Genomic DNA, 27,631 nt, shown 5'->3' on the forward strand with positions numbered 1-27,631 from the left:
TAAACTGAGGCTGTGTTCAGGACAAGTTTTAGGTGGAGTCACTCTCGGAACTGCCATTGAACATTGACCCGGAACTTCCTTTCTGTGGCAACACGTCGTCCCCATGGGTCTCCCATTTCGTTCCTGGCAGCAGCCATAGGGTGATAGAAGTGAAACTTCTGGGATCATGATTATAGTTTCATGATTTGGTAAAAAAACAATATTGAGGACAAAAAATCGACGAAACAGTGTGCGGCCCACTTTACACGTTTTGGAACTGCAAGGCCCATTGAATTCCTATGGTGCAGATCGATGCGACGCTCAGACACGTTAAGCAGAGAGGCCGCAAGAAAACGGAAGCAGCAGCAGCAGCAGCGCGACCACGAATGGCGTCGACCTCGAGCTTGGATTTGGGAAAGATCGTGCCGACGGCCGGCTTCCTCCTCCACCGCTGCGCCGCCGTCCCCAGCGCCCCTGTTCTCCGGGGGAGGAGCGCGAGCGGGCGGTGCGGCCTCGCCGTCTCGGTCTCGTCCTCCAATGGTAGGTCTGCCTTTACCTGTCCCCCCTTGTTCTCTGTGGAATTGTTTGAGATCTTGGAGTTCTGTTCAACCATAGTAAGATGAGGTTCGAGCCTGCGAGGAGCCGAATCTTAGTATTACTGCTCTTACCGATTTCATGGTCCATTCTGAAGCCATAGCGGTTCAGTTGAATCCGGTGAGATTTAATTCCAACTTCTTCGCTAATTATCCTTAGCTGGCAAAATTAGAGATCAACTTGGACGGGAATCGCATGCAAATGGTGTCCAATTGGGCGTTGTTGAGATCAACCATGGTGTTGAATATACATGACAGGATAGTTTCCTTGTGCAATATTCAGTTACAAACTTGTAATTTTGGGTGTCTAGTTCTGATGTTTAAGTTCAGTCTCTGCTCTTGAACAGACACTGAAGTAACAATGACTCGTATTTAACGGTATAGGTGCAGCTGGGCTCTCCGCATTGTGTGACTCGGAGAAGAAAGGCCCTGTGGTGATGGAGATCCCGCTGGAAGATATCCGGAGGCCGCTAATGCGAACGCGTGCTAATGATCCTGACAAGGTGCAGGAGCTCATGGACAGCATCCGTGTCATCGGCCTCCAAGTACCTGTGGGCATCTTTTCGTTTAACATTAATTTACCAAAAGTATTTTCTGTTAGCTCATAAGATAAATTCTGTCAGAACTAGAATTTTGTGGCCGATCACTGCTACTGAATACAGTGATCTCCAAACAGTTATCTGAGAATGTTTGTGTTATTGTTCATTGTTTTCAAGATAGCTGACCATTGATTTCGAATGGTAGGACGTTGGTTGATTGAGACTCACTTGATTGAGTATACGCTTTAATATTCAAGTTGGGTTGTTTAGATGCATGTTCTGCATACAGCGTCACAAAGTGCAGATGCATTTTTTGTCCACGAGATCTGGCAATATTATGTCTAGAATGAGTTTTTCCAAGCTCATTTGACATGTGAAGTCTGTTCACCTGCAGCAGTAACAACAGGGGCTCTATTAGCTCTGTTGTGCTCCTCTGAATCAGTCTTAGTTTGAAGGGAGTGTGCCATATCCCAGAATCAACCTTCTTATAGAAATATTATTGTTTCTATATTCACCCGCATTATGTTTGATCAATGTGCAGTTTAGTGTATTGCGCTGTTGAATAAGATGCTACTTGCTACTCTTGGTCGATGTGAAATCACTGTGTGATTTTGGACTGGTTATGCAAAAGAGCTTACCTTTATGTGCATTTAGTGTAGCCATTTTATGTGCATTTAGCACTTCCTTTTCAATCCGAGCAATATAGCCATTTTATGTGCATTTAACATGTGATCCATTTGTCAACTTTTTCGTTTGCCATTTGTCTGGAGCTATCCTGATTTAACGTGTTTGGTTATTGTCGCCTTAAAGAAACAAAAGGCAACAGTTGGATTTCATTCTGGTTTCTTAATTGCAGCGTCATTTTGAAACGGTACTTACCAGGTTATTTACTGAAATTTCAGATCGACGTGCTGGAGGTCGACGGAGTCTACTACGGTAGTTTTGTTTGGATCTCAATTGGTCATTCCCCACTCCAAAAAATATACCCATTTCCCTCTTGCTGAATATGCTTGCACATAATCCTCAGGATTCTCTGGATGCCATCGATATGAGGCTCACCAGCGCTTAGGACTCCCAACCATCCGCTGCAAAGTGCGCCGAGGGACAAAAGAAACACTGCGGTGAGCCCATCTTCCTTGAGTTTTGTTGGATGGTCTGTTGTCAGTTCGGTTTATCTGCGCAGGATCTTGAATCTGCTATTTCAGGCACCATATGCGATGAATCGGTGGTTAGCAATGAATGGATGATCCATGGGACTGCTTCAGCCACGAAGTGTCATCTGTTATGTCTAGTGCTAAAAAAAACTTTCTCCTCCTGTAATCATATATATAATGTGTGTGTGTGTGTGTGTGTAAATTTTACCCAATCCAATGTGTAAAATAGCACTTGTTCAGCTGGCGCTTCGGCTCCTTCTGTTGCATGCGGTAATCTCTACAACTCTGTTTGGGCAAGAACGCAACTGAAGGTTCAGGGTGGAGTGCAGGGTCTATACTCTCTGAAATGCATTGCCCACTGAAGCTTCATTAGCGAATTCAGGGCCATTCGGAGTGTGGTTTTTTCTTCTCATATGCGCTGTGAATTGACTGTTAACTGTGAAAGTTGCAATATCTGAAACTTTGAGATCGTCGTCCTCAGAAAACAGTGGAGTCTCCCTACTCACTAGATTCTGAAGATAAAATGTTTCCAGAAGAGGTCCAATGAAGGAAGAAGTTCTATCTTCTTGGTAGTGGTAGGGTGCAGCTCGGCGCCCGATCTGCTACACCCCGTGTTCAGCCCGATCTACCCCACCCCGTGTTCAGACTTAGAGCATCTCCAACGATGGTACAAGTTCATGCCCAAAATTAGTTTTAAGGGTAGAAGAGAGAGGGTTTTTACATCACCGCGAAGGCTTTTGCTTCAACTGGTGATGTAGAAGTGGTGTCCTAAATGGCCTTTTTTTTCTTCACGGCTGTGTTTTTGCATATACCTCACTTGTTGGAGTAGCGTTTTTGACACAAGGTGATGTAAACGGCCATTTTCAATATTGTCTACTTGTTCCTGCGTGATGAAAAAAATTAGATCACCTCGGTGATGCTGCAAATATGCAGCAGCGGGAAGCGATTTTCGGGCCTGATGATCTTTTTACGTCACTACATGCAGATACATCATCTGATGGAGCACCTTTTGGGGGCCAAAGTGCCCAAAACGGCGTTCTTCTAGGCGCAACGGCGTTTTTACATCATCTGTTGAAGATGCTCTTAGAGAGTTTAGTTATAATTAAGTTGTAGTGGGTTAACTCAACTTGTATTGCCATACATTGCTGTGTCACTTTTGCGGGCCTATAAAGGACCTGCACCCTAGTTTCTAGGAAGTTGGTCCAAAAGTAGCATGTGCCTCAGTGAGCCTTATTGGGCTATAAATGGTTAAAAAGTTTGCATATCCACTTGGCCCACTAAAGGCAGCATTAGTGTTGAAATATATTGCCCACCTCTCTTCATCAGTTTAGACTTTTGGATGAGTTAGCTGGAGTATGAATTCAATAATTAGTATGGAGGAAAACTGACCAGTTGCAAAGTGACTATGATCTATTCCAAAAAGAAAAAAGAAAAGAAAAGTGACTATGATCTTTATTTTTCTCTCTACAAGACAAGAATGTTCAAGATAATCCATTTTTATCTCTTAACATTGACTCTGCGATATATGCAGACTTATTTGGTTATTTATCCCTTTTATCTCTTAACATTGACTCTGTGATATATGCATAATTTTTTGGTGCAAAAACCTTAGAATATCATGTACAATTGACAAGCAAATAGTTGCAGGAGTGCATGACATACGCATGATTTGTGTTAAAAAAAGACACACGCATGATTTACCATGTTATACTCAAGATAAACCAAAGTCCATGATTGTTAGTTCCTTCCAAAATAACAGATGAGTAGATATTATAGTCCGCAATAACATTTTTCCCTACTCCTTTGAGATGAACTATTTCTGCTGGAGTCCATTCGTTCCAAAATGGTCCCCATATTTGCAACATTACTCTTCGGTCCTTTTGAGAGTAATAAATGGTATATGATTATTAAATGCAAAAATGACAAACACCAACTTCGTGACTTTACTCTTGGAACCCGCTAAATTGTGGATCTTGACCAAGGAGAGTCAAATCATGGCTATCTTAGAGTCCTTTTTACTCTGCATATAGATTTGTCTGAAGTTAAACCTCGTAAAGTTTGTCCAACTTTATAGGAAAAAATATCAACATTCACAATACGAAATCAATATCGTTAGATGGACCATGAATTTAATTTCCATATTGCATAAATTTAATCTTGTAGGTGTTAATATTTTCTAATGTAAATATGGTCAAACTCTATGAAGTTTGACTTCAGAAAAATCTTAGATGCGAAGTAAAAAGGACCGGAGGGAGTACATCGAACTCTTTCCTATAGTAGTATCTTGGGTAGCATGAGCTCACAAAATGACATGTTTGACCTCGTAGAACACCGATAATGTGACTTTTACTCTCGAAATGCTCAATCGTGATCCCAACCAAGGGCAACTAAGAAGCATGGCTTCTCCCGCGGTCTATTGAACTCATTACAATGATGTTATTTTCATCGTCATGAGTATGAATTTACCTGTTGCCCTCCCTCCTAGAAGGAATGCTAAGTAATGTATAGTGCCATCCATGATGAGAAGTGGGGTATTAACCAAGGACATGGGACATAACAAGGGTGAGGAGCCACATAAGAATGGTGATGATATATGGTTTAGCCAGCTTTTTCACCTAATGGATTTGCAACTATTCCATGGTACCAAAAAGTCTCATGCAACATATATAGAAATATTTGTATTTATGTTGATGATTCAATTCACTAGCCATGTCGTTAGATATATCATTACCAAAACTACGGCTCGCATGTGCAAGTTGAGCCCTTGTGAATGTTGGTCGTGAACATGACATCAATAAAACCTTTGAGACTCCTTAAAATAGAGCCTCAACATGGATGTGCTTTCAAATGGAAATACATCAATTCCTGATTTGGTCCACAATTCATGATCTTCTTATTTTAAATGTCAAACAACATTCTTTAGTTTCTGTTGCATATGCAGTTGGAAAAGCGGCATTTTCTCCAAATGCTCGACAAAACATTCTAGTGACCCCTAAAGCTTAATTGGTCAGTTTAATAAAATTCCCTTGGGTACTTTATTAAAAAAGAAAGAAGCTTAATTGGTCATTTTTTGTCCACTTCGGATTGTGGATTCCTTTTCTTCTCATACCGTGCATGAATCGAATTGTTTCCCATGAAATATGCGAGGTCTGAAACTTTGGGTGTTAGCCTTTGAAAAGATTAAATTATCCGTGCTTTATGTAGTTTCCCTCATATTTTAGAGGGATCTTAAACTAGACTATCAAGATAAAAAATAGGAAAAAAATGTAATTGATTTTTTTAGTCTAAACACACTTCGCTTTATTGATCATAATCCAAATACATGGGAATGCAATTTAGATCAGGCAGATTAAGGAGCCACACATGGCGTCCTAAAGGAAGTCTTAAAGTGTGTTTAGCAAGGCTATGAGCCTCTATATTCATATCGCGTCCTTCAAAGATGAAGGAAATAGTGTGACAATTGTATGCTGCTTTGATCTCTTTGATGATGCTTGCATATAACCCTCCAATGCCCTGATTTAAGTTGATAACAACTTCTTGGCAGTCTAATGCTATTATTACATCTGAAAGAGAGAGATCTAGGGCTAGAGAAAGTGCTTCTCTGCATGCCATAGCTTTAAGAGAAGTTGGACCAGTAATGCCTGCACATCTTATCACTGAGGACCCCAAGTACTCGCCTCCCTCATCCCTGCAAACGGCGTTGTATGAACCTTCATTGGAAGATCTCGAACTAGATCCATCAACTTTTATCTTACAGAACCTAGCCGGCGGAGGAGTCCTCCTGTGCTGTCGCGTAACAGTGCTTGGCGAAGTTGTAGCGCATGGTTCTTTGGCCTGCACATCTCTAGCTCCCTGATATAATTGATGATAAAATGATGCGTCAAGTGGGGCGGCTGAAAGACTTGCTCATGGATCGCCTTCCGTCGGGCATGCCATATAGCCCGTAGGTGACAAGAGTACCTTTGTGAAATATCACCTTGCTGCAGAGCATCCATTATAGTAAAAAATATGCAAATGAAGGAAACAGCTATATATTGGTTTTTTTAGGGATTAGCTTTTTTTAGGAACTTTTTTTAGGGATAGCTATATCCTGGTACCTGGGCCATATGTAACCTGCGGCTCATTGGGCCTTATTAGGCCATTAGAAAGATAGCATCTCCATTTGGCCTGCAAAATGACCATTCCTTATTCCTTTCCTCTCGTCAAAGACAAAAACCACAGCTCCACTACACAAAGCAGCGGCTTTCGGACGCGCGCACCCAGCACACGCACACACACACCGGAGGGGAAGGAGATGGAGGCGGAGGCGGCGGAGAGGGGACGGAAGGAGCGAGTTGCGGCCGTCGGTCACGCCGGGGTGGAGATGGAGGTGGATGCGGGTGCGGAGGTGGAGAAAGCGATAGAGGACGGGGAGATCGGCGGAGAAGGCTCGGAAGCGGAGGAGGAGGAGGGGGACGGGACCGGGTGGGAAGACGACGGCGCGTTCGAGGGGAAGGGGTCGAGGCCGCTGGTCTCGGCGGGGAGCCGCGGGTCCTGGAGGGGGAGGGGCGGGAGGGGCAGAGGAGGGTTTCACCACCGCGCTTGGTACGGCGACAGGTGATGGCCCCACTCACTTGTTCTTGGTCCTCGATTCGATCTAACGCGTTCTGAGATGATGCGACTAACCCGCTTTCTAGGCGATTTTTGTGCTTGCCTGCTGTGATGCTCCGCCCAGGTTTTGCTCGCCTGTTCTAGACTTGTAGGTGGAGAAAAGTGGGTAGCATTTCCCAATGGAGGCAAACGTGTGGTGATCGTTTTCTGCTTGTGGAGACTTTGGGGGCTAATTCAGTTTCTTGCTAAATGTGGTAATGGTAGGGAGGGGTGTAGAAGAGAAGGAACAGCAGGATCAGGGATGTTTGATTCCTCTTTTCAATAATCCGCTGTTGTTATCCGGATCATGCATAATCATTCCCAAGCGCCACTGGAAAAATTGTAGCACACCATTTGTTATTGTTCTTTGCATGGCATTTGTCTCAGTTTCATGGAACACCTGTATGTACTCCCTCTGTAAACTTATATAAGAGCGTTTAGATCACTAAAGTAGTGATCTAAATGCTCTTATATTGGTTTACAGAGGGAGTACTTGTTATGTCTGTTCTACAAGGCTACAGGCATTCTTGGTCTTTGTCAGGCTCCTTCGGGAGGAGGAAAGCTAACTATATACTGTTAGCACTGCAACCTTCTTTACTCTCCTTTAGTTTATCCTGTCACTGAGCCTTTGGACCTAGAGCTGGATCATCTTTTAATTTGAGTTAAGTTGCAATGCTGTATAAATGTGGAGTCACTGACTCAGTTTTTTTCTCCCACCTGTGCTGCTAGATGTTAACAACTGCATGTGTTCTCTGAATGTATTGGGTATCTCAAGAGTGAATTTTCACATGGTCTCTTTCTTTTGTTTAAAAGGAATCTGCCACACCACAAATTGGACATATTCAGCATACCTGGTGTTTATGGTGGTGCTATTATCCTCTGCAATCATGTGACTAAGCTGGAGAGCTTCAAGCAGAAACTTTTTGCCCTTCCTGATTATGCTACATCATTCATAAGGAAGATCAGAGCTGGTATGCTTCTCTTTGTGTTTGAGCGTGAGGAGAAAAAACTTTCTGGCGTGTTTGAGGCAACTTCAGATGGAGCACTGAATATCCTTCCTAACGCATTTCGTTCATCACGGAAGCCCAGACCAGCCCAGGCAAGTATGCTGTTGGTTTTGATTTATTCTCTGGATTTTATCTGTCTAGGTTATCAGGTTTTGGTCTCTCTTAGGTTCAATTAATTGCCCCATTATTACCTACCTATTAATATTTTTGGAAATTTTGTTGTCTTGCTTGCGGTTCCTTTTTTGCTTAACCATGTGGAATAATGCTGAGAAAGTTTCTTATATGGTTCTACCTTGTCACTGAAATCAGGTTCGTTTCAGAAGAGTTTGGTTCTGTAAGCCCCTGACGGAAGCTGAATTTTCTGATGAAATCAAAGGACTCCAACCCCAAATGTCTTTCTTTGGTATATCATACCAGCAGGTTTGCGGCCTCAACCCAAATGTCTTTCTTTGGTATTATCATACCAGAAGGTTTGCCATTTCATGTTTGTGATGTGACTTATTTAGTGCCTTTACTCTTAAGAACTTCGCTTGCTGCTGATCTGATGTTTTTCCTAGTATAGGTTTTAAATCTTGTACACCTGTTTTCTTCAAAGAGGATCAGTCTGGAGCCTTACAAGAAACCAAAATCAAGAGTTATATCGGACTACAATGTCTCTCTGGCTCGTGCTGGACTAGAGTCCAGTTTACACACTGGTAGCAATGCCTTCCCTAGACGTTCATCTTCTATGCTATGCAACAACAGAATCTCAGCACCACACAGTCCCTTCATGTATGGCAAGCAGAATGCCAAGCAGGCTGATTATAACTATGAATCTTCTTTGCACCCTCATATTAAGTCTGTGATCTTCAAAGCGCCGGATATCAAAGCGCAAGTCTTGGAACCAAATGCTGATTTTATACCACTTGATCTAGATGATTATAAGTCTGACAGTGATGCAGTCCCTTCAGATCTACTGGGACCTGCAGGCTTATATTTAGCATTACCAGGCAGCATCATCAATGAGGATCAAGATCCTGAACCTTTCAATGCCAAGCACAATGAGGATGACATGTATCCTGCACCTGTGCTGAGCCAAAGCTTCCATTCTCTATGCGAGACAAGTCAAAACAGTGCCATTGCTCATTTCATGAAAGAGAGGCAATCAAGCATGCAGGGCAGGGGGTGCAAACGCATGTCAACCCTCCAGTTTGATGGACACTCACATCTCCCATCCCCAAGGAGTTCCACTATAGCAAAGAAGGTGTCGTTTAGCTTTGATGGTGATGAAATTTCGGTTACCTCTGATAAAGCATTGAACAGACCTGCACTTGCTGAACTCAAACAAAACAGAGAAGCAGTTACCAAAGAAAGAAAGCAACAGGTCAGTTACTCGGTTCAGGGCACACAAAGCAAGAGTGGAGATGATTCAAAAAAGAGGGGTAAGCTGATGAGCCTTTCCTTCGCAGAAAGAGTTGCTAGTCTACGTGTCAAGAGCTGCTTCGGCAATAGACAGTCACTGCTGATGCAGTCAAGCAAGCTGTCCTGCACACTTCTGCCCAGTGAGGAATGAAGATAGCTTCACAGAATCAGTGTTTCTAACTCAGTGGTGGGCAGGTAGTAACTTCAGGTGATCATAATGCGCAACACTTTCCCTTTAAGTGGGTGTTCTAGAGGAGTTCTTTTGAGCAGTAGCCCAGGATGACTTGACATTTACTATGGTCAGGCAGATGTAAATATGTGTCATCTCTCGCCGCATTTTATTTTTTGTTCCAGCTCAACAAAATTCAGGGATGAGTGCTGGTTTGCACTATGTAGAGAGATCTGAGTACAAGTTTTTACCATCTCTGTTCTCTAGCATTTTGTGGGCGATCTGCTGATTATACAATATCGCAGCTGCATGACTGTTTGCTTGCAAGTCGTTTTTCCTGGGAAAAAGGTGTATGGTCACCTTCACTGTCATTTGTTCTTGTGGTGTTTAGATATGAATACCTTGTTCACTGTTGCCAAGCATAATTTACCAGTGTGCATTATCTCCACTTGTAGGTTGTAGCTGTACATGCTAACTATGCCTCCATTCCCTTGCAAAAAAAAAAAAAAAAAAACTGCGCCTCCATTCAAGAATTGTGTCATCGTTGTGATTGAGGAAATCGGTGGAAATCACACTTATGTGTATTTTTTTTTAGCAAATCATGCTTATGACTGTAGTAGTGCTTAGAGGTGGTGTTGCATCATTACGGAGCCTAATCATGGCACAGTTCTCCAGACAAGAAACTGCTGTTGGGCCGATACGCGACATCTCACGACCACATCAAATCAAACTCTGTGATTGTTATATATCGCTCGCTCATTGCGAGCGATATATAGCGCTCGCCTACACGCAGCGCTCCAGCGCTCCAGTGGACCGGTATGTCTTGGTTTTCTGTGTAGGGACTCTGCTGCTCGCCACATGCACTGCCCTAAACCGCTCTTCTTTTTCAGCTCTGTGTATAGGGACTCGGCTGCTTGCCCATGCACCGACATAAGCTGATTTTTAAATCATTTTTTGGTTATTTTATTCTTGTTCATTTTTCCATTTTATAGTACCTTTTGCTTTTCTTTGCCTTTTGTTTTTTCCTTTTTCTTTCTCCTTTATATTTTTTTATTTTCCTATTTTAATCTAAAATATCATTTTATTGAAAATAGGTGAACATTTTCTAAAATTACAAGAATAGTGCATGAACACTTATAATTTTTTTATGAAACATTTTTAAAATACGTGAACACTTTCTTAAGTACAGAGCACTTTTTGAACAAAATATGTACCCCCTCTGATCCATATTACTTTTTTTTGACAGGTCTCTGATCCATATTACTTGTCACTCATACGGAATACATATATCTGTTTGAGCGAATCAGAGGGTGTAACATTTTTTTATTCCATGAGCGTTTTCTAAAATCTACCTCTATATTGTTTTCTGTACATCGACATTTTTTATCAGTGATAAAGAATTTTAAAATATACTCTGAATACCTTTTAAACACAAGATCAGTATTTCTCTTAACTACATGGTGACCATATTTTTAAAGACACTATGAACATTTTTAACTTAGGATGCACATTTTTTTCGAATACAAAATGAACAATTTTTGTGAGCGTGTCAAACATTTTTATAATATTAGTAAATTAAAATATTTTTCATTTTTGATAAGAAAATAATAAATAAATAAACAAAACCTAAAACCTAAAAAAAAGATAACAACATATAAAAAGTCTGCATGTGGCTCGCGGCAAACTCATTCCTCCCATCGTCTGGTGGCCTGGCCCATTTACGGGCCGCTGTAGGCGATGCTGACATCCAGACCCCTGTATGTGATATATAGATGCGCCCATTAAACTTGATTTTCCATTTGTTTTGTTTTCACCCGTCAAGCGGTACTACCATCAAAGATTGTTGGCCTGGTGAAGTCCATACTAATAAGCAAGAAAAATAATCCGCGTAGGTCTCAGGAGAGCAACACCAAATGCACCATGGGACATGGACAAGCTAGCTGAAATTTTCTTGCCCATTGATGCCCAGCAATCGCTACAATACCATTGTGCACTAGGCAGGTGGATGACTTTTTGGTCCTGGATGCACGAGAAGAACGGAATTTTTAGTGTCCGGTCGGTGTACAGAATGCTTGTTTCCACAAAACTGAGGTGTGAAGCATGGCTAGATGGACATGCCAATTCGTCAAATTCAGATGCAGAAAAATATGTCAACTATGTCAAACTGTGGAATCTACGGTTCACAGGACTCTTGGCAACATTTTCTTCTCCACTGCCATATGAGCACCTTCGAAAGGTGAGTCCCACCAACTCCCAGCGCATCAGTAGGCACCTCGTCGTCGACGGAAACGTCTCTTTCCACTAACTGAAATAAATGCGAGCACCAGGACTTGAACCCTGGTGGGCCGGGGATACCACAGTCCCTCTAACCATCCAACCACATGTTGGTTCGCTGCAAAAATCAAAGTTGATGGTGCTACATTGGGTGGCTTGGATGAGGGCTCGTACGGCACCATATGCAAAGACGATATAGGTAAATACTTGGACGCTTCAGCTATCAAGTGCACATGTATAACTGATCCGGACCTAACACATGTCATAATAGCATCAAGAGTAAAATGCACCCACGGTACCTGTACTCTTCGTATAAAATCACTTTGGTCATTGTATTCTAGCAACTGCAAATTATGGTCATTATGCTAATGTTGTTTGCTCACCATACAGTCACTTGCGCTCGAAACGTACGTATTTGCACAGCTGGCATGCGATTTTTGCAATTACACCCTCCCCCTATCCCTCTTCCTCCCACCATCAAATTCCTAGCTCGTTCGGTCGTTCCCCATTCCACATCGGCCGCGTCGCTTCATTCCACTTCTGCACAGGGAGAAAAGAGGAAAGGGGGAGCGGAGAGAGCCCAGGCGATCGCGGGCGCGTTGCTTGTCCGCTAGGGTTTCCCATCACGGCGGCTACCATGACTGGCGGAGGTGGTTCGTCGGCCAGAGCGAAAGACGCCCTCAACTCACTGGATGCTGGAGGAAGCAGCAGCGAGCCAAAGCCCTTCCTCCGTCAACCTGATCATGCGCGGACGCCGGCGTACGGTGAGCACTCTCGAATCCTTCGCCCTTCGATTCGCATCTCTTTGTAGGAGTCTCGATTTGGAGTGATTGTTAGGGTTAGATGAACGATTTTCCTCTGTTGCTCTGAAATAAAACAGGGGGTTTTGCCGATTTTCCTCTGTTGCTCTGAAATAAAAGATGGGATTTGTAGTTAGGGTTAGATTACTGATCTTGCAGTGATTGTTAGGGCTAGATGAATGATTTTCCTTTGTTGCTCTGAAATAAAAGAGGGGTTTTTGCTCGGTTTTTTATTTTGTAGAGGAATACAATTATGATTACCCGTGCAGTCTAGGCATAAATCATGGTGGTTTCTTCGTTGGCCAAGGTAGCTACAGGAGTTACTGCAATGGAAAAACTGCTTGGTATGATTATGTGCCGTCTGGGAAACTGACCATGTCTGAATTGGAAAGGATAGTTGAAGATCTAGGCTATGAGATGGCAGGTAGATTGGATGTATATTGGTGTTTGCCAGGGTTGCAAATTAAGACTGGTGGTCTTAGGAAAATGAATTCCCAGGAAGCTTGTGACAATATTAGTGCTTGTGTAGTTTTTTGGACATAAGGAAATTCAGTTCTTCCTTGACCATGATGAGAGCTACAGGAGTATTGAATGGGATGATGTTGTGATCTTTCCTGTCAATGATTTACCTCATGTGATCAGTCCTAGGAAAGTAAAAGAGGAGAAATTTACAGAGAGAATGGCTGAACAAAATATGGCAGAGGACCAAGGTGATGACAATGCAGAGGAGGCTGGGCAGAACATGGAAGAGGGGCAAGGTGATGAGCAATTCAATGATGAAGAAATTGAGCAGTATATGGCAGATGCTGAGGAAGAGGAGATGAGGAGGCAGATGTGCAAGAGGAACAGGAGGAAGATGTTGTGGAAGAGGAACATGATGAAAATGCACAGTCAGATGTAGATGATGGCAGTCTTTCTCATGTTGGAAGAGGAGTTAGTAATTCAGAAAATGGGGATGAAATTGTGGACAGTGATTATGCTATATCTGATGGAGATGTAGATCTTCTAGAACATCAAATAGAAGAGGTGGTAATATATGTAAAAGGAAAGGAAGCTGTAGATATTGGGATTGTGGAGTTTCTACACCAAGGAGCAAATGCTCCTGGCGTGAACAGTAAAAAAATTCAAAAAAGTTTTAGAAAAATCTGGAATTTTTTGTGACATACTTTCACAAATGTTTGTTGTGCATGCAAAGTTTCATCGCAAAATCACATTGGTGGAAGGCGTGGTAAAAAAACAAAATCGATGCTCTAAAAATGTTACTTACAAAAGCATTTTCGAGCTCTGATTTTGTATTTTTTGGCACAACTTCCACCAATGTGATTTCGTGATGAAATTTTGCGTGCACGACAAACATTTGCGAAAGTATGTCACAAAAAAATTCAGAATTTTTTTAATTTTGTTTCGATTTTTTTTTACTGTTCACACCAGGAGCATTTGCTCCTGGGTGTAGAAAGGCACTTTCATAGATATTGAAGCTTCTTCTGATGAGGAAGATCTTCAGATGCCAGATTCTGATGAGGATGAGCTGAAGCACAACTTCAAGACATTCAGGTCAGAAGATATGCATGATCCTATGTTCAAAGTTGGACAGTTATTCCAGTCACCAGAGATGTTAAGGAAAGCCATTAGGGAATACAACTGCAAGAACAGAGTTGATATCTCACTTCCAATAAATGATAGGAAAATAATTTCAGCCAGGTGTGAGAAAGGATGTTCACGGTACTTATGGGCATCTCATGACATCAGGACCAAGTGCATGATGATCAAGAGAATGACCACTGAGCATACTTGCTGCAAGAAGTGGAAAGTGAGGTCTTTTACCTCTAGATTTCTATCAGAGAAGTATGTTGAGCATTTCAGGGCTGATGATCACATGAATATGACGAACTTCAACAGGATTGTCCAAAAGGATTGGAACATGATGTAACACCCCAGTGTCATGCTATAGTAATCCCCTGTTAATGGTGCCAGGTCACCATGCTTACTGAGCTAATTATCACTTGATGAAAAATCAAATCAAATTCAAATTCAAATTATGAGTGAAATTCAAAATTTCTCAAACATGAAAACTAAAATGATATTCATGTGCCAAATAATCCATAACTAATATTGGTAGTGAACCAACATTTTCGAAAATGTCTAAGTGCCATAAACCACTTTAAAACAGTGGCTAAAACTATAGTTTAAATGCCTTTTTAAATTATGAAGGTTGCAAACTATTTCTAAAGCCTCACAATCTTTTGTGGCAGTGCCAACTATTGCAATGTAATTATGTGGCCCAGTCCCACACTTTACAGAATCCTTTTGGCAACTCAAATATTTCATAGCATTTTTCTGTAAAAACAAAAGAGCATTAGAAATACAAAAAGAAAAAGGCAAAATGAGAGAGAGGCCCCCTGCCCCCATCGGCCTCGGCCCACCCGACCAGGCCCAGCCCATCTTCTCCCCTCGGTCATCTTCTTCTGTTCACGACCGCGCAACGACCGCGCCTGAACAGGAGCTCGCTCCCGTCGAACCACCTCGCTAGCGCCGTCCTGGAGGGGATAAGGCCCCGACGCCCCGACGCCTCGGGCTTCCCCGTCTCCCCTCCCCACTTGCCTCCTCGCCTCCCAGATCCACTCAGCTCTCCTTCTGGCCTCTCTTCCCCCACGTCGCTCGATGCCGTCGTCGCCTTGTCGTCGTCATCACCGCGGCCTCCAGCTGCCCCGCACCGCCCCACCGTGTCCCGGGGGACCGCCGTCATCGCCTACACCTTCTGCAACACCGAGTCGATGCCGGGGAGCCCTACAACGACGGGATCGAGGTCGTCTTCAAATTCGGTGCCGCCACCGCCCGCCGTTCGATCCGCGCCGCCCCGAGTTCCTTCGGCTTCCCCGAGTCTTCTCGAGCTTCACAGTGAGCTGCCGTGCCCGTTCCCCACTTTCCCCCTTGTTTCCACTGCCGTAGCGTTTCCTGTGTCCTTCCGTCGCCGTGCTCGGAGTTCTGCTCTGCGCGCGCCTTGGCCACGTCTAGCCGCGACCGGTCTTGCGTCGGCCGTCCCCTGGCTGCGCCCTACGCGCCTGCGTACTGCTGCTTCTGCCGCCACCGCCTGCAGGTCTGCCCCCCGCGCGCGCCCTGCCGTTCCCGGCCGAGCCGTCCTTGCGTGTGCTCGCTCGCCGCCGCTGCTCCCGCAAGTAGTCACCGCTGCTGCTTCTGCTCTACTGCTTGCCGCTGCTAGTGCCACTTCCTCCTGCCTGTTATTGTGCTGGTAGCGCCGCCGCATGCTACTGCCGTTGCAGGTTCAGCCACCGGCGCCCCTAAGTGCGCCCTTGCGTGGGCATGGCCTGGTGGCCGTCTGAATCTCTGCCATGGCCGCCGCACTCGCTTGCGTACGTGCCCAGCCAAAGCCGGCTGGCTCACTGCCATGTGGGCCCCATTCGATTAATTAGCCCCTAACCCCCGATAATTAGTTAAGCCTATTAATCTAATTATATAGATATTTTAACTGATAGACACTGACTGGTGGCCCCCATCTAGCTTAACAAAAGTAATAAAACCTGTTAAAATGTGTACCTATGACACATGGGTCCCACTGGCCCCATTGACCAGTCAAACAACTAACTGGGATAACCCAGTCAATGACATGTGGGTCCCCTGGTCCCTTTGACTAGTCAACAATCTCAGTTGACTGCTGACTGGCAGTCAACAGGACCCTACCTGTCAGCCTCTATGCTGCTTTGCTGTGTACACTTTGTGTGTGCACGTACCAATTTAATCTTTATTTTCGAATTAGTATTAATTCCAGAATATGTCTAAAATCTTTGAAAATTCTTAGAAATTAAACCGTAAGTCAGATGAAAATACTTTGTACATGAAAGTTGCTCAAAACGACGAGACGAACACGACTACATAGTCCGTTCGTCCGCCACACATCCCTAGCATAGCGAACATCGAACCTTTCCCCTCCGGTTCGTTTGTCCGAAAATGCCTAACCCCGGGAAAACATTCCTGGATGTTATTCCTCTTCGTCGGTATCGTGTAGCACTACGTTAGAACACCCCTAGCACTGCTTATCGCCATGTCATGCATTTGTGTGCCTTATATTTACTGTTTCTTCCCCCTCTTCTCCTTCGGTAGACCCCGAGACCGCTGATGATGCCGCTGTGATCGACTACGTCGACGATGACACTTCTTCCTTTTCACCAGAGCTTCCAGGCAAGCCCCCCCTTTGATCATCCCGATATCGCCCATTCCATTCTCTCATGCTTGCATTAGATTTTGCTACTGTTATTGTTTGCTCCTATTCTGATGCATAGCCTGTTTTTGCTACCTGCTTTCATACCTTACCTGCTTATTCTAAACTGCTTATTATAGGCTCGTTAGTGATCCATCAGTGACCCCCACCTTGTCCTTGTTGCCCCTGCTTCATCATCGAAGACCCGATCAACGAGATCGAAGACCAGGCCCCGACACCGCACATCACTTTCCCCTTAGTTGCTCGACACTACTGGGTTACTATCGAGTGCCGAGGGTGAGACCTCATCAGCACTTCTGATGTTAACCCTGTAGTGTAGCTATTCGGTCATGGTCATCGAGGGTGATTCCGCCTTAACCACTTCCGATACGACTCTGTCGTGCAACCCCTCAAGTGTGAACCTCGAGGGTTGTTCCTCTTACATTCACCTTGATGATTACATCGAGTGGAATCCGTCAAGGGTGATTCCTCAGGTTTTCCCATTGGTGTTAGACACACGGTTACTATGGTTACTATGACTTTACACTGAACCATGTTACTAAAGACGGGACGGCCCTGAGGGGTACCCGCGCGAGCATATTTGCGAGTGATGAGGAGTCGGGTTGACCTGGAGGGTGCCCGCGAGATAATTACGAGGCGTGGCCGGGCATTCTTAGCCCTTGCCGCAAGTCCTCGAGACGGGGTGACGGGGTCACATCTTTCGTGAGTCTCTGCTTGTTACCACGCGTTCCTAATCCACTATGATTTGGATATTTGATCTGAGGGGCCTCTGGCCTGATAGCACTAACCATCACGTGGGCATAGTATGGGCGTTCTGCGTCGTATGCATCAGCCGAAGCTTATTAGACGTCAGTGACTGAGCGGCGCGCGCCGGGTTGGACTGGTAAGCACATGCCTTTTTAAGGAGGTAGCTAGGTTTGCTCACCGGCCACGTTCGCAACGTGCAGGAGTTCCCGGGGCGATGGCCCATGACCCCTGGGGGCATAGGTTTAGTCCGGCGTGCTGACCTCTCTATTAAGCCTAGGTCGGGTTGCGGTGTATCGTTTGGCCGAGGCCGGGCATGACCCAGGAAAGTGTGTCCGACCAGAGTTAATCGAGCGTGGTGGGTAAGTTGGTGCACCCCTGCAGGGAAGAAAACATCTATCGATAGCCCATCCTATGGTAACGGACACTCGGAGTTGTATCCCGATCGATACAACTAGAACTGGATGCTGAGGCATGTTTTGGATATGTTGCTTCGGGAGTCGAGAAAGGATCCCGGAGCGTTGATACAACAACATAAATATGACTTATATTATACTACTCTACTCCCTCCTGTTGCTGCAAGATGGTGGTTTCCAGAAGATGCTAGTCTTCGATAGGACTAGCTTCTCCCCCTCTTATTCTGTCATTTCTGCAGCCCAGTCCACATATACAGCCTTCCTTTGATAATGTTGCATATGTAGTGTAGATCCTTGCTTGCTGAGTACTTCGGATGAGTACTCACGGTTGCTTTGCTTCCTCTTTCCCCCCTTTTTCCATTCTTCTCGGATGTCGCAACCAGATGGTGGAGCCCAGGATCCAGACGACACCACCGACGACTCCTACTACCTCGAGGGTGCCTACTACTACGTGGAGGCTGCCGACGACCAGGAGTAGTTAGGAGGCTCCCAGGCAGGAGGCCTTGCCTTTTCGATCGTTGTTGCTTTTGTGCTAGCCTTCTTAAGGCAAACTTTATAACTCATGTCTGTACTCAGATATTGTTGCTTCCGCTGACTCGTTCGTATTCAAGCTGATGTATTCGAGCCCTCGAGGCCCCTGGCTTGTAATATAAAGCTTATATTATTTTATTTTGTGTCTAGAGTTATGTTATGATATCTTCCCGTGAGTTCCTGAAATTGATCGTACACCTTTGCGTGTATGATTAGTATACGGTTGAATCGGGGGCGTCACACATGACACCCACCAGAAGAAAATTGCAGAGAGCTAGAAGATTAGCAATGAATGTTATACATGGAGATGAAGAACAACAGTACAATCTGCTATGGGACTATGCAAATGAAGTTAGAAGATCTAATCCTGGTAGCACTTTTTTGTCTCACTTGATAATGAATAGAGGTTTAAAAGATGCTATTTCAGTCTTGATGCGTGTAAAAGAGGATTTTTGGAAGGATGTACACCTGTGATATGTCTTGATGGTTGCCATGTCAAGACGAGGTATGGTGGTGTACTGCTGAGTGCCATTGGCCTGGACCCAAATGATTTTATCTATCCACTGGCCTTTGCTTATGTTGAAGTGAAAGACACCCACACTTGGTCATGGTTTCTTAGGGCTGTGAAGCAGGACCTTGGAATTATAAACACTAAGCCCTGGACACTAATGTCTGACAGACAAAAGGTAAATTTAGTTCAGTTACTATTAACTTTCAGTGTATTTTCAATTCAGTTACTATTCACTATCAGTCCAGTTATGTGTAGTTTTAGTTATAATTCAATGCACTTTGAGTAATTTTGCAATGCACTGCCAGTTAATTATGTGTAGTTTCAATTAATTTCCAGTGTGCTTTCACTTACTTTTCAGTGCACTTTCACTTAATTTTCAGGGACTTATCAATGCAGTGGAAGCCTTGTTTCCTCACTCAAAGCACATGTTATGTGTGAGGCACTTGTGGCAGAATTTCACAAGAGCTGGTCATAGAGCCGATGTGCTAAAAAACAGCTGTGTAAGTGTGCTAGAAGCACAACTGTCACTGCTTGGGAAGAGAGCATGGAGGAGACGAAGTCTTTGGGCAAGAGAGCTTATGATTGGCTATATGGTCTGGACCCCAACACTTGGGTGAGAGCATTTCAACCAGACCTTCCCAAGTGTGATATTCTGTTGAATAACAATTGTGAGGTCTTCAATAAGTAAGTGAGCTCATTGTCAATATTTACATTGTCAATGCTTGCATTGCAATTGAGCTCATTGTGAATATTTAAATTGTTAGTGAGCTCATATGTGTAGTTATGCAATGCAGGTACATTCTAGAAGCAAGAGAGTGGCCAATCCTCTCTACGATAGACATGATTAAGGCACAACTAACTACCAGGATGGTTACAAAAACTGAAGAGATGTTGAGCTGGACATCTCCAATCTGGCCAAAGATTAAGAAAATACTAGACAAGAACACAGAATTAGCTAACACATGTTATGCTGAATTAGCTGGAGATGGCATATATTCTATGGAGGCAGAGGGTACACATACATTGTTGAGATAAATGTGGGAAGCTGTAGCTGTAGATGTTGGAATTTGATAGGAATACCATGCCCTCACTCAATAGCATGCTGCAGAAGAGAAAGAAAATCACCAATTTAGCTAGTGCACAAGTGTTACTCCATTGAATCTTACCACAAGGCATACTCTCATTTTATTGTGCCTTGCAGAGATAGAAGAGAGTGGACAAAGAGGAATGCATGTCCTATTGCACCACCTCTTTATGTGAAGAAGGTTGGAAATCCTGGTCATAATAGGAGGAGGGCTCCTGAAGAAGTTGCGGATGGGAGAGGTGGAACCAGAATGACAAGGCATGGTGTAGTTATCCACTATGGGCACTGCAAACTACCTGGACACAATAGGAGTTCATGTTCTGATCTTAAAGCTGGCATACCACCATATGTTCCTCCCCCAAAGCAACATGTCAGGAGAAGGAGAAGGGCAGAACCAACTACTGAAGAAGATCAAGAGGCAGAACCAAATGTTCAAGAACAGCAAGAGGAAGCACCAAATGCTCAGGAGGAGCAAGAGGCACAACATACACAGGATGAGCCTGTCACAACTCAGGTTTTTATGTTCTACTGCTATCAATCTTGATGCTTGTTCTTGTCATTTACTAGATGTAATTCAACCAGGTGCTGAGCAGTTTTGTGTTCATTTCTGTAGGATATCAACGACCAAATTCTTCTCTCTGCTGTGTATAATCATGATATGCTCAATGAAATGATTTTCCAGGTACTTACCTGTTTCTGACTTTAACTTTGTCTCATATTGTTCATTTTTTCTCAATAATGATATGCTTCAAGACATGACCATGTTTGCTTTGAATTATTTATTCAGAGACCTATGCCAAAGACAACAACTACTACTCCTAGGCCTTTGCCAGATAGTTCTTTTATTACTGCTGCTAGAGAAGCACTTGGCATAGGGACATCAAGCACCTCAACAACAGCAGGAGACCTTGCTATGAAGGCTGCAGCTATGAGAATTGCAAAAGAAAAGGTCTTTGCTGCACAGAGAGATGCAACACTAGAGCAAAGGCATGAGTCCCATGAGAAGCAAGCTGCTGATGTGCTTGCCAGGAGAGAAGCAGAGAAGGCAAAGAACGAAGAAGAGAAGGAAAAGAAGAGAGCAGAAGCACTAGCAAAGAAAGAAGAAGAGAAGGCAAAGAAGAGAGCAGAAGCACTAGCAAAGAGAGAAGAAGAGAAGGCAAATAAAGCCAAAAAATGGCAGCAGAGATAGAAGAAAAGAGGAAAGCTGCAATTGCGAGGAGAGAAGCTCATATACAGGCAAAGCTTAGGGAAGCAAAGGAGAAGGAAGCCCACCCAAATGACCATATTTCACCAAATGCAGAACATATGAGAGCTCCCAATGCCAGAAATCACAACCACCTTTCTTTATAAAACCATGAAAAATTCAGACAATAACACAAATGCATTTGTAGAATATGCAGAAATCACTCACATTATGGTTCATGCATTTGTAGAAGAAGATGTTTGTATGCGCCGGGGTCTGCGAGAAGGATCGCCTCACAGTCTGACCGCAGTCAGGGCACTTGATTAGAGGGAGCACAACAGCAGCAACACCACCACCTATCCCGGATGAGCTCGCACTGGACATGGCCGTCATCGACGAGCTCATAGCGGAGGACAAGCTCGCGCTGGATATCCTGCGTGTCGGCGGTGATGTACGATGAGTCGACGGCGTAGGAACAACGACGCGATGGTGCAGGCAGCAATAGCGCGGCTAAGACGGCGGGCGCGATTTGCCTAGGGATTTCTCAAGATGTGGAATGGGGAACGAGCTAGGGATTTGATGGTGGGAGGAAGAGGGATAGGGGGAGGGTGTAATTGCAAAAATCGCATGCTAACTGTGCAAATACGTATGTTTCGGGCGCAAGTGACCGTATGGTGAGCAAACAACGTTAGCATAATGACCGTAATTTGCAGTTGTGAAAGCACAAGTGCTCCCTGGGTGATTTTGGTAATTAATGTCAACATATCTTTGTTGGACTAATACTTTTATCTAGTATATTTCAGATAAGTTCAACAGTGGAGTGGCATGGACAAGAGGATGTGGAAACCCCTTCAAGATGCTAAGGACAGAAGATTGGCAAAAGCTCAAATGCTCAAGACTCTACATTTTCATTTTAGTGATCCAAGATCACATTGAGTCCATAGGAAAGCCAATACTATTAAAAGGGGATGAGGTGTTGCTTAATGGCTTGCTTGCTCAAAATGCTTAGTGATATTCTCCAAAGCCCTCAACCACTTTCTCATATCCACATATGTCCCAAACCAAAAGTCAAACTCGGCCCCACCGATTTGATCTATCCGGCGCCACCGAGTTCACTTGACATAGCCACTGCCAGAAACCCTAATCAGTTTGGTCTCACCGATGGGATCTCGGTCTCACCGAGATGGGCTTGCAAACTCTCTGGTGCCAGTTGCAATAATTACGGCCTCACCGAGATATGCAATCGGTCTCACCAAGTTTGCTTGACCAACTCTCTGGTTAGCTTATTACCAAAATCGGTCCCACCGAGTTTGTGTAATCGGTCAAACCGAGATGAGGTTTTACCCTAACCCTAGCACATCGGTCCCACCGAGTTGTTCATTTCGGTCCCACCGAAAAGCCTAACGGTCACATTTTGAACTAAATCGGTCTGACCGAGTTTCATGATTCGGTCTCACCGAGTTTGGTAAATTGTGTGTAACGGTTAGATTTTGTGTGGAGGCTATATATACCCCTCCACCCACTCTTCATTCGTGGAGAGAGCCATCAGAACGTGCCTAACTTCCAGCATACATTTTCTGAGAAAGAACCACCTACTCATGTGTTGAGACCAAGATATTCCAATCCAACCACAAGAATCTTGATCTCTAGCCTTCCCCAAGTTGCTTTCCACTGAAATCATCTTTCCACAAAATCCAAATCTGTGAGAGAGAGTTGAGTGTTGGGGAGACTATCATTTGAAGCACAAGAGCAAGGAGTTCATCATCTACACACCATCTATTACCTTTTGGAGAGTGGTGTCTCCTAGATTGGTTAGGTGTCACTTGGGAGCCTCCGTCAAGATTGTGGAGTTGAACCAAGGAGTTTGTACCGACACAAAATGCACGAGGTGCTGATGATCGCAGCGACTCAGAGTATGAACCAGATGCTGAAGAGGAGGCCCATGGAGAGGAAGAGGATTTGATAGATGAAGAGGAGGTCGATGTTGCTAAGTCCAAAGCAATGGTAATATATCATGCAGACTTACATCTTAAATAATATGTACAATGTGGATTCACTGGCTTTAATTTCGCCTTGGTTGTGTCATGTGTATGTCGCTGTGCACTATAAGTATCACAAATAGTTGACTCAAAATATTTATTCACATTTTTTGTCAATATAGATGATGATATCTTTGTTCACTGCATTCCTATTTGAAACTATGCCGACATTGCACAAGTTACTGTTGATTACCTGCCTTGTTTGACTCACTTGTTTGACCCAGGCACCTGAAGGTTCTACCATGCCAAAAACGAAAAAGCGTGGCAGATCCAAAAATAGTGCAGCTGCTACCTCAAGAATAACAAGATCTAGAGCTACCACAACAACTGAGTCAGTTGAAGCTACAAACCATCAAGAACAGTCTGCACCAAATCCAACAAACACATCACCTCACCTAACTTCTAAGGATAGCAACTCGCTTGACGCTGATTCAGGGGTACAAGGTTCTCAAGACATGATAGGCACATCTGAACAACCAGATAACATGATAACATTACAAGGCCAAGGTATATGCGACATCATCGCTTCACCCCCTTCTATTTTCCACTTGAAATTGTAACCTTCTAATTTATCTGCCAGTTTGTAATGTAGATGCATTAGCATGCTCCACTGGTCCAACTGATCGACGACCGTCAAGGAGAGGTCGTGGACGTGGACCAACCATGGGGCATGGGCTTCAGGAGTATGCAAGCAAAAATGGAGGGAGGAAAATGCGTATTGATTTTACAGCAGGGAAAGTGAGACCTACAGACCCAGTCCAAGCAGCAAAGCTTTCTTCTGAGTGTGGTATCCACATCAGGAGCAGAATGCATGTTGCTACGCACTGGAAGGACTATGCCAAAAGCCCACTCAAACATGTTATTCCCCATGCTATTAAAGATATCGCGGTGGGATAGTTTCCTTCAAGTTTCATACACGTGTTCACATGTTGCATAGTCAATTTAGTGATATATCGTATATATGATTGTTATTTTAGCTTAACTTTGAGATGGAAAAGGATGACAAGGTTGGGAATGATGTATGCACAAAAGTAATCCAGAAGGGTGTTCGACAACAACGCTACAGGCTAAAGAAGAAATACTTCAATGGTTATACTGCTCAGGAAGCATTATCAAATAAGCCAGCAAACATTACTCACGAGAATTGGACCAGCCTTGTCAATAAATGGTCCGATGAAAGAAACAAGGTTTGTAACAAGATATGCGACCAACAATAGTTTTTGCACTCACATCTACTGTACCATATGTAAATACTAATATTAATTTTCTTTATGTAGCAATTATGTCAAATGAATAAGGAAAACCGAGAAGCTGTCAAGCATCACCAAAAGACTGGATCTATGTCTTATGTTGCCTATTTCAGCAAACTTGTAAGAATTCCAAATATCTTACGTGTAGTCCTATGTCTATTGCATCTGGCCAATATATATGTAGTAGTAATGTTACAATTTCATATATCTTGTAGAAAAAAGACCAGTACAATAATTAGGAACCAAGTCCCATTGAGTTTTTCAAAGACACCCATACAAACAGCAAGACACCAAGCATGAGCGAGCCGGCACTTCTAGCTCATGTAAGATTACTTCCTCTATTGTTTCTGACTTGAAATAGATTCTCATATTGATCAAGTGTAATCTAGCATATGAACTTTGCCTTAGCATCAATGTTTTTCTTTATACTATAGAATGCGATGGAAAAGAAAAGGAAAACACAATCAGAAGGTGAGCAGCCAGTATCTGATACAGCGATTGTGGCTGAAGTTCTAAAGGACGAAAGCGCCCATAGCACCTTCCTTTCCAGCATGGGGTATGCATCAAGATCTGGGAGGTCTGGGAGCTCTACTTCATCAGCCCAGATCCGAATTTTAGAAGAAAGAATTGAACAGAAGGATAGAGAGGCAAGAGATGCAAATGACAGGTGATTATCTTATTTCCCTTTCTGTTCTTGTTGTTTCTTTTTGCCTGCTTCTATGTGCACATTGCACTCATTGCAGTGAAGGAAAGTTCAACTAAGGAGTGCTTCTTTTCACCTGGGTTGTTGACTTGATATCCTTTTGGTGATGCTTCCTGTAATCAAGCTATTGGTTTTGCATATTTTAAAACATCATAAGTTATTCTTGGGTTTACTGTTTCATTGGCCCATGGGCATGCTTGCCTTGACATTTAATAATGTACTTCTCTATTTCAAATTGGTACCCTTGTACCTTGTTATCTTGTCTGTTTTAATTTCATTACGATGGAATGTTGTTGTGTTTTGTCATTTATAGGCATCGGGAGGAGTTAGCCGCAAGACTTGAAGCACAAGAGAGAGCATTTGAAGAGATACAAAAGAAGCAGCAAGATGAATTGGAAGCTCTAAAGAAGAGCCAGCAAGAGAAGAATGAAGCCTGGGCAAAGAAGCAAAAGGAGACGGATAATCTGCTTGATTTTCTCTTGAGGGCTCAAGCAACTCAGCAGTCCCAGTCCAAACCAGATGGTTCATGAATGCCATCCTTACATTGGAATCATCGGGAGAACATATGTGGTCTTTAGTTAATATTAGTTTTCATCTTGTCTACTGTCTGTGTCAAACTTGAGTCAATTTTTTACTGTCATTTTTGTTTACAGAATGATTTGGCTGAGACAATTTCATATATAATATGATTTGACTTTCATATCAATTTAAGATGTGATTTTTCTCTTTAAATTTTTTATATAATCTGATGTGATGTGATGTGAATTAAATACTTATTTTCATCGTAATTTAGATTCAAAAGAAAGTAGACGTCATCTTCATCCATAATAAAAGTAGTGGCACTAGTAGTGGGATAGCCGCTCGGGTGTTAATGTGGCATAAAGTTAGTGACGTTGCCTCGTCACCGAATATGGTACAGTATGGCATATTTTCTCCTAACATGTGACATTAATTGACCGTCATGGAAATAGCAAGTCGAGTGACAGTCTACACAACGTCACCGAAGGTCCCAATTTCGATGACGTTTTTGCGCGTGCGCCGTCACTAGGAGTAATCTGTGACGGGGAATCCGTGACGATGCTTGTGACGCCCATAAAATGTCACCGAGGGGTAATTTCTGACGTCATTAGCTATTCGATGACATTTTTTAGCTCGTCATAGTAGGCCTGATCTCTTGTAGTGAAGATTGTGGAGTTAAACCAAGGAGTTTGTAAGGGCATGGAGATCGCCTACTTCGTGAAGATCTACCCTTGTGCGGCAAGTCCTTTGTGGGCGATGGCCATGATGGGATAGACAAGGTTGCTTCTGCGTGGACCCTTCGTGGGTGGAGCCCTCCGTGGACTTGCGCAACCATTACCCTTCGTGGGTTGAAGTCTCCATCAACATGGATGTACGATAGCACCACCTATCGGAACCACGCCAGAAATCTCCGTGTCTCCAATTGCGTTTGCACACTCCAATCCCATCCCTTTACATTCTTGCAACTTGCATGCTTTACTTTCCGCTGCTCATATACTCTTGTCATGCTTTCTTGAAATGTGTTGTGAATGTTTAAATTTGTGCTAAAACTCCACCTTAACTTGAAGAATTTAAAAACTACTACTTTTCTTTGTTGAGGGTCTAATCACCCCCCTCTAGACACCTCTTCTCGATCCTTTTAAGTTGCCAGAATACAGTGACCAAAGTGATTTTATACGGAGAGTACAGGTACTGTGCGTGTATTTTACTCTAGCATCAAACTGCCAAGAAGTTGTCACGAACAATGACAAGGGCATGGGAGGATTATATACGAGAATTGTGAGAGAGATCAAAGCAACTTCCAATCAGTTCACAGTTTGCTCCTTCATCTACGAGGGACGTGATTCAAATATTGAGGCACATAGCCTCGTTAAGCATACTTTACGACTTCCTTTTCGACACTATTTGTGGCTCCTCGTTACTCTGGACCTAAATTGTATACCAATGTATTTGGACTATGACCAGTAAATAAAGTATGTTTAGACTAAAAAAACTAATGGGAGGTTACCCCTTGTGGGGGACCTCCAGGGATCATTTTTGATGCCTTTAGAGCATGCCAAGTGGTGCGTCTAGCCGCTGCTGTATGTCGTGTGGTGGGCACTCTCTTTGGTTTTTTTTGTTTAATTTTTCTATACACATTTTCGGGTTTTCAGTTTTCACTCGGTTTTGAGGAAAAAATTGTGTTTTTTTTAAAAGGAAAAAATTGCACTTCCACAAAAAGCATAGATTTGCTTCCACGAGAAACACTACTGTGCCTCTCAAAAGGAAAAAAAATACGTGCTTCCATGAGAAACACATATTTGCTTTTCATGGAGGCGGAAATTTACTTCCGCGAGAAGCACAATTGTGCTTTTCAGAAAGGGAAAAAGT

The 27,631-nt window shown here is 43.5% G+C and overlaps 3 protein-coding genes across 4 annotated transcripts; all 3 read left to right on the forward strand.

The window, feature by feature from the left end:
• The first annotated feature begins 265 nt into the window (after positions 1–265).
• LOC109752607 (sulfiredoxin, chloroplastic/mitochondrial) lies at positions 266–2,565 on the forward strand. Its single transcript, XM_020311505.4, has 5 exons — positions 266–519; positions 957–1,123; positions 2,014–2,047; positions 2,139–2,232; positions 2,317–2,565. Exons 1-5 carry the CDS (start codon positions 279–281, stop codon positions 2,330–2,332), a joined length of 552 nt encoding a protein of 183 aa, XP_020167094.1. The 5' UTR covers positions 266–278; the 3' UTR covers positions 2,333–2,565.
• A 3,923-nt stretch (positions 2,566–6,488) lies between these two features.
• On the forward strand, positions 6,489–9,841 carry LOC109752609 (uncharacterized). Its single transcript, XM_020311507.4, has 4 exons — positions 6,489–6,861; positions 7,708–7,993; positions 8,211–8,321; positions 8,464–9,841. The coding sequence occupies exons 1-4, from the start codon at positions 6,560–6,562 to the stop codon at positions 9,451–9,453; spliced, it is 1,689 nt and encodes a 562-aa protein (XP_020167096.1). The 5' UTR covers positions 6,489–6,559; the 3' UTR covers positions 9,454–9,841.
• Positions 9,842–15,045: 5,204 nt separating this feature from the next.
• Positions 15,046–25,932, forward strand: LOC109752604 (uncharacterized). Of its 2 annotated transcripts, XM_073503163.1 has the most exons (14): positions 15,046–15,443; positions 16,665–16,742; positions 18,326–19,159; positions 19,365–19,668; positions 19,779–20,582; positions 20,682–20,750; positions 20,856–23,255; positions 23,515–23,797; positions 23,883–24,178; positions 24,268–24,477; positions 24,568–24,660; positions 24,756–24,863; positions 24,975–25,207; positions 25,557–25,932. In XM_073503163.1, exons 7-12 carry the CDS (start codon positions 23,253–23,255, stop codon positions 24,777–24,779), a joined length of 909 nt encoding a protein of 302 aa, XP_073359264.1. In that variant the 5' UTR covers positions 15,046–15,443; positions 16,665–16,742; positions 18,326–19,159; positions 19,365–19,668; positions 19,779–20,582; positions 20,682–20,750; positions 20,856–23,252; the 3' UTR covers positions 24,780–24,863; positions 24,975–25,207; positions 25,557–25,932. The 2 variants fall into 2 exon arrangements, with proteins under 2 accessions (XP_073359264.1, XP_073359265.1); XM_073503164.1 differs by lacking the exons at positions 23,515–23,797; positions 23,883–24,178; positions 24,268–24,477; ... (2 more) ...; positions 24,975–25,207; positions 25,557–25,932 and having other exon boundaries at positions 20,856–21,945.
• Positions 25,933–27,631: the final 1,699 nt, after the last annotated feature.

The sequence above is a fragment of the Aegilops tauschii genome, chromosome 7, assembly GCF_002575655.3.
Source record: "Aegilops tauschii subsp. strangulata cultivar AL8/78 chromosome 7, Aet v6.0, whole genome shotgun sequence".
Lineage (NCBI taxonomy): Eukaryota > Viridiplantae > Streptophyta > Magnoliopsida > Poales > Poaceae > Aegilops > Aegilops tauschii.

Coding starts and splice junctions, on each gene's coding strand:
- LOC109752607 (XM_020311505.4), top strand. CDS start 279: ATGGTGCAGATCGATGCGACGCTCAGACACGTTAAGCAGAGAGGCCGC. Junction 520..956: donor CTCGGTCTCGTCCTCCAATG/GTAGGTCTGCCT, acceptor TTAACGGTATAG/GTGCAGCTGGGCTCTCCGCA. Junction 1,124..2,013: donor TCATCGGCCTCCAAGTACCT/GTGGGCATCTTT, acceptor CTGAAATTTCAG/ATCGACGTGCTGGAGGTCGA.
- LOC109752604 (XM_073503163.1), top strand. Junction 23,798..23,882: donor GATAACATTACAAGGCCAAG/GTATATGCGACA, acceptor TTTGTAATGTAG/ATGCATTAGCATGCTCCACT. Junction 24,179..24,267: donor ATGCTATTAAAGATATCGCG/GTGGGATAGTTT, acceptor TTGTTATTTTAG/CTTAACTTTGAGATGGAAAA.
- LOC109752609 (XM_020311507.4), top strand. CDS start 6,560: ATGGAGGCGGAGGCGGCGGAGAGGGGACGGAAGGAGCGAGTTGCGGCC. Junction 6,862..7,707: donor CGCGCTTGGTACGGCGACAG/GTGATGGCCCCA, acceptor TTTGTTTAAAAG/GAATCTGCCACACCACAAAT. Junction 8,322..8,463: donor TTGGTATATCATACCAGCAG/GTTTGCGGCCTC, acceptor TTCCTAGTATAG/GTTTTAAATCTTGTACACCT.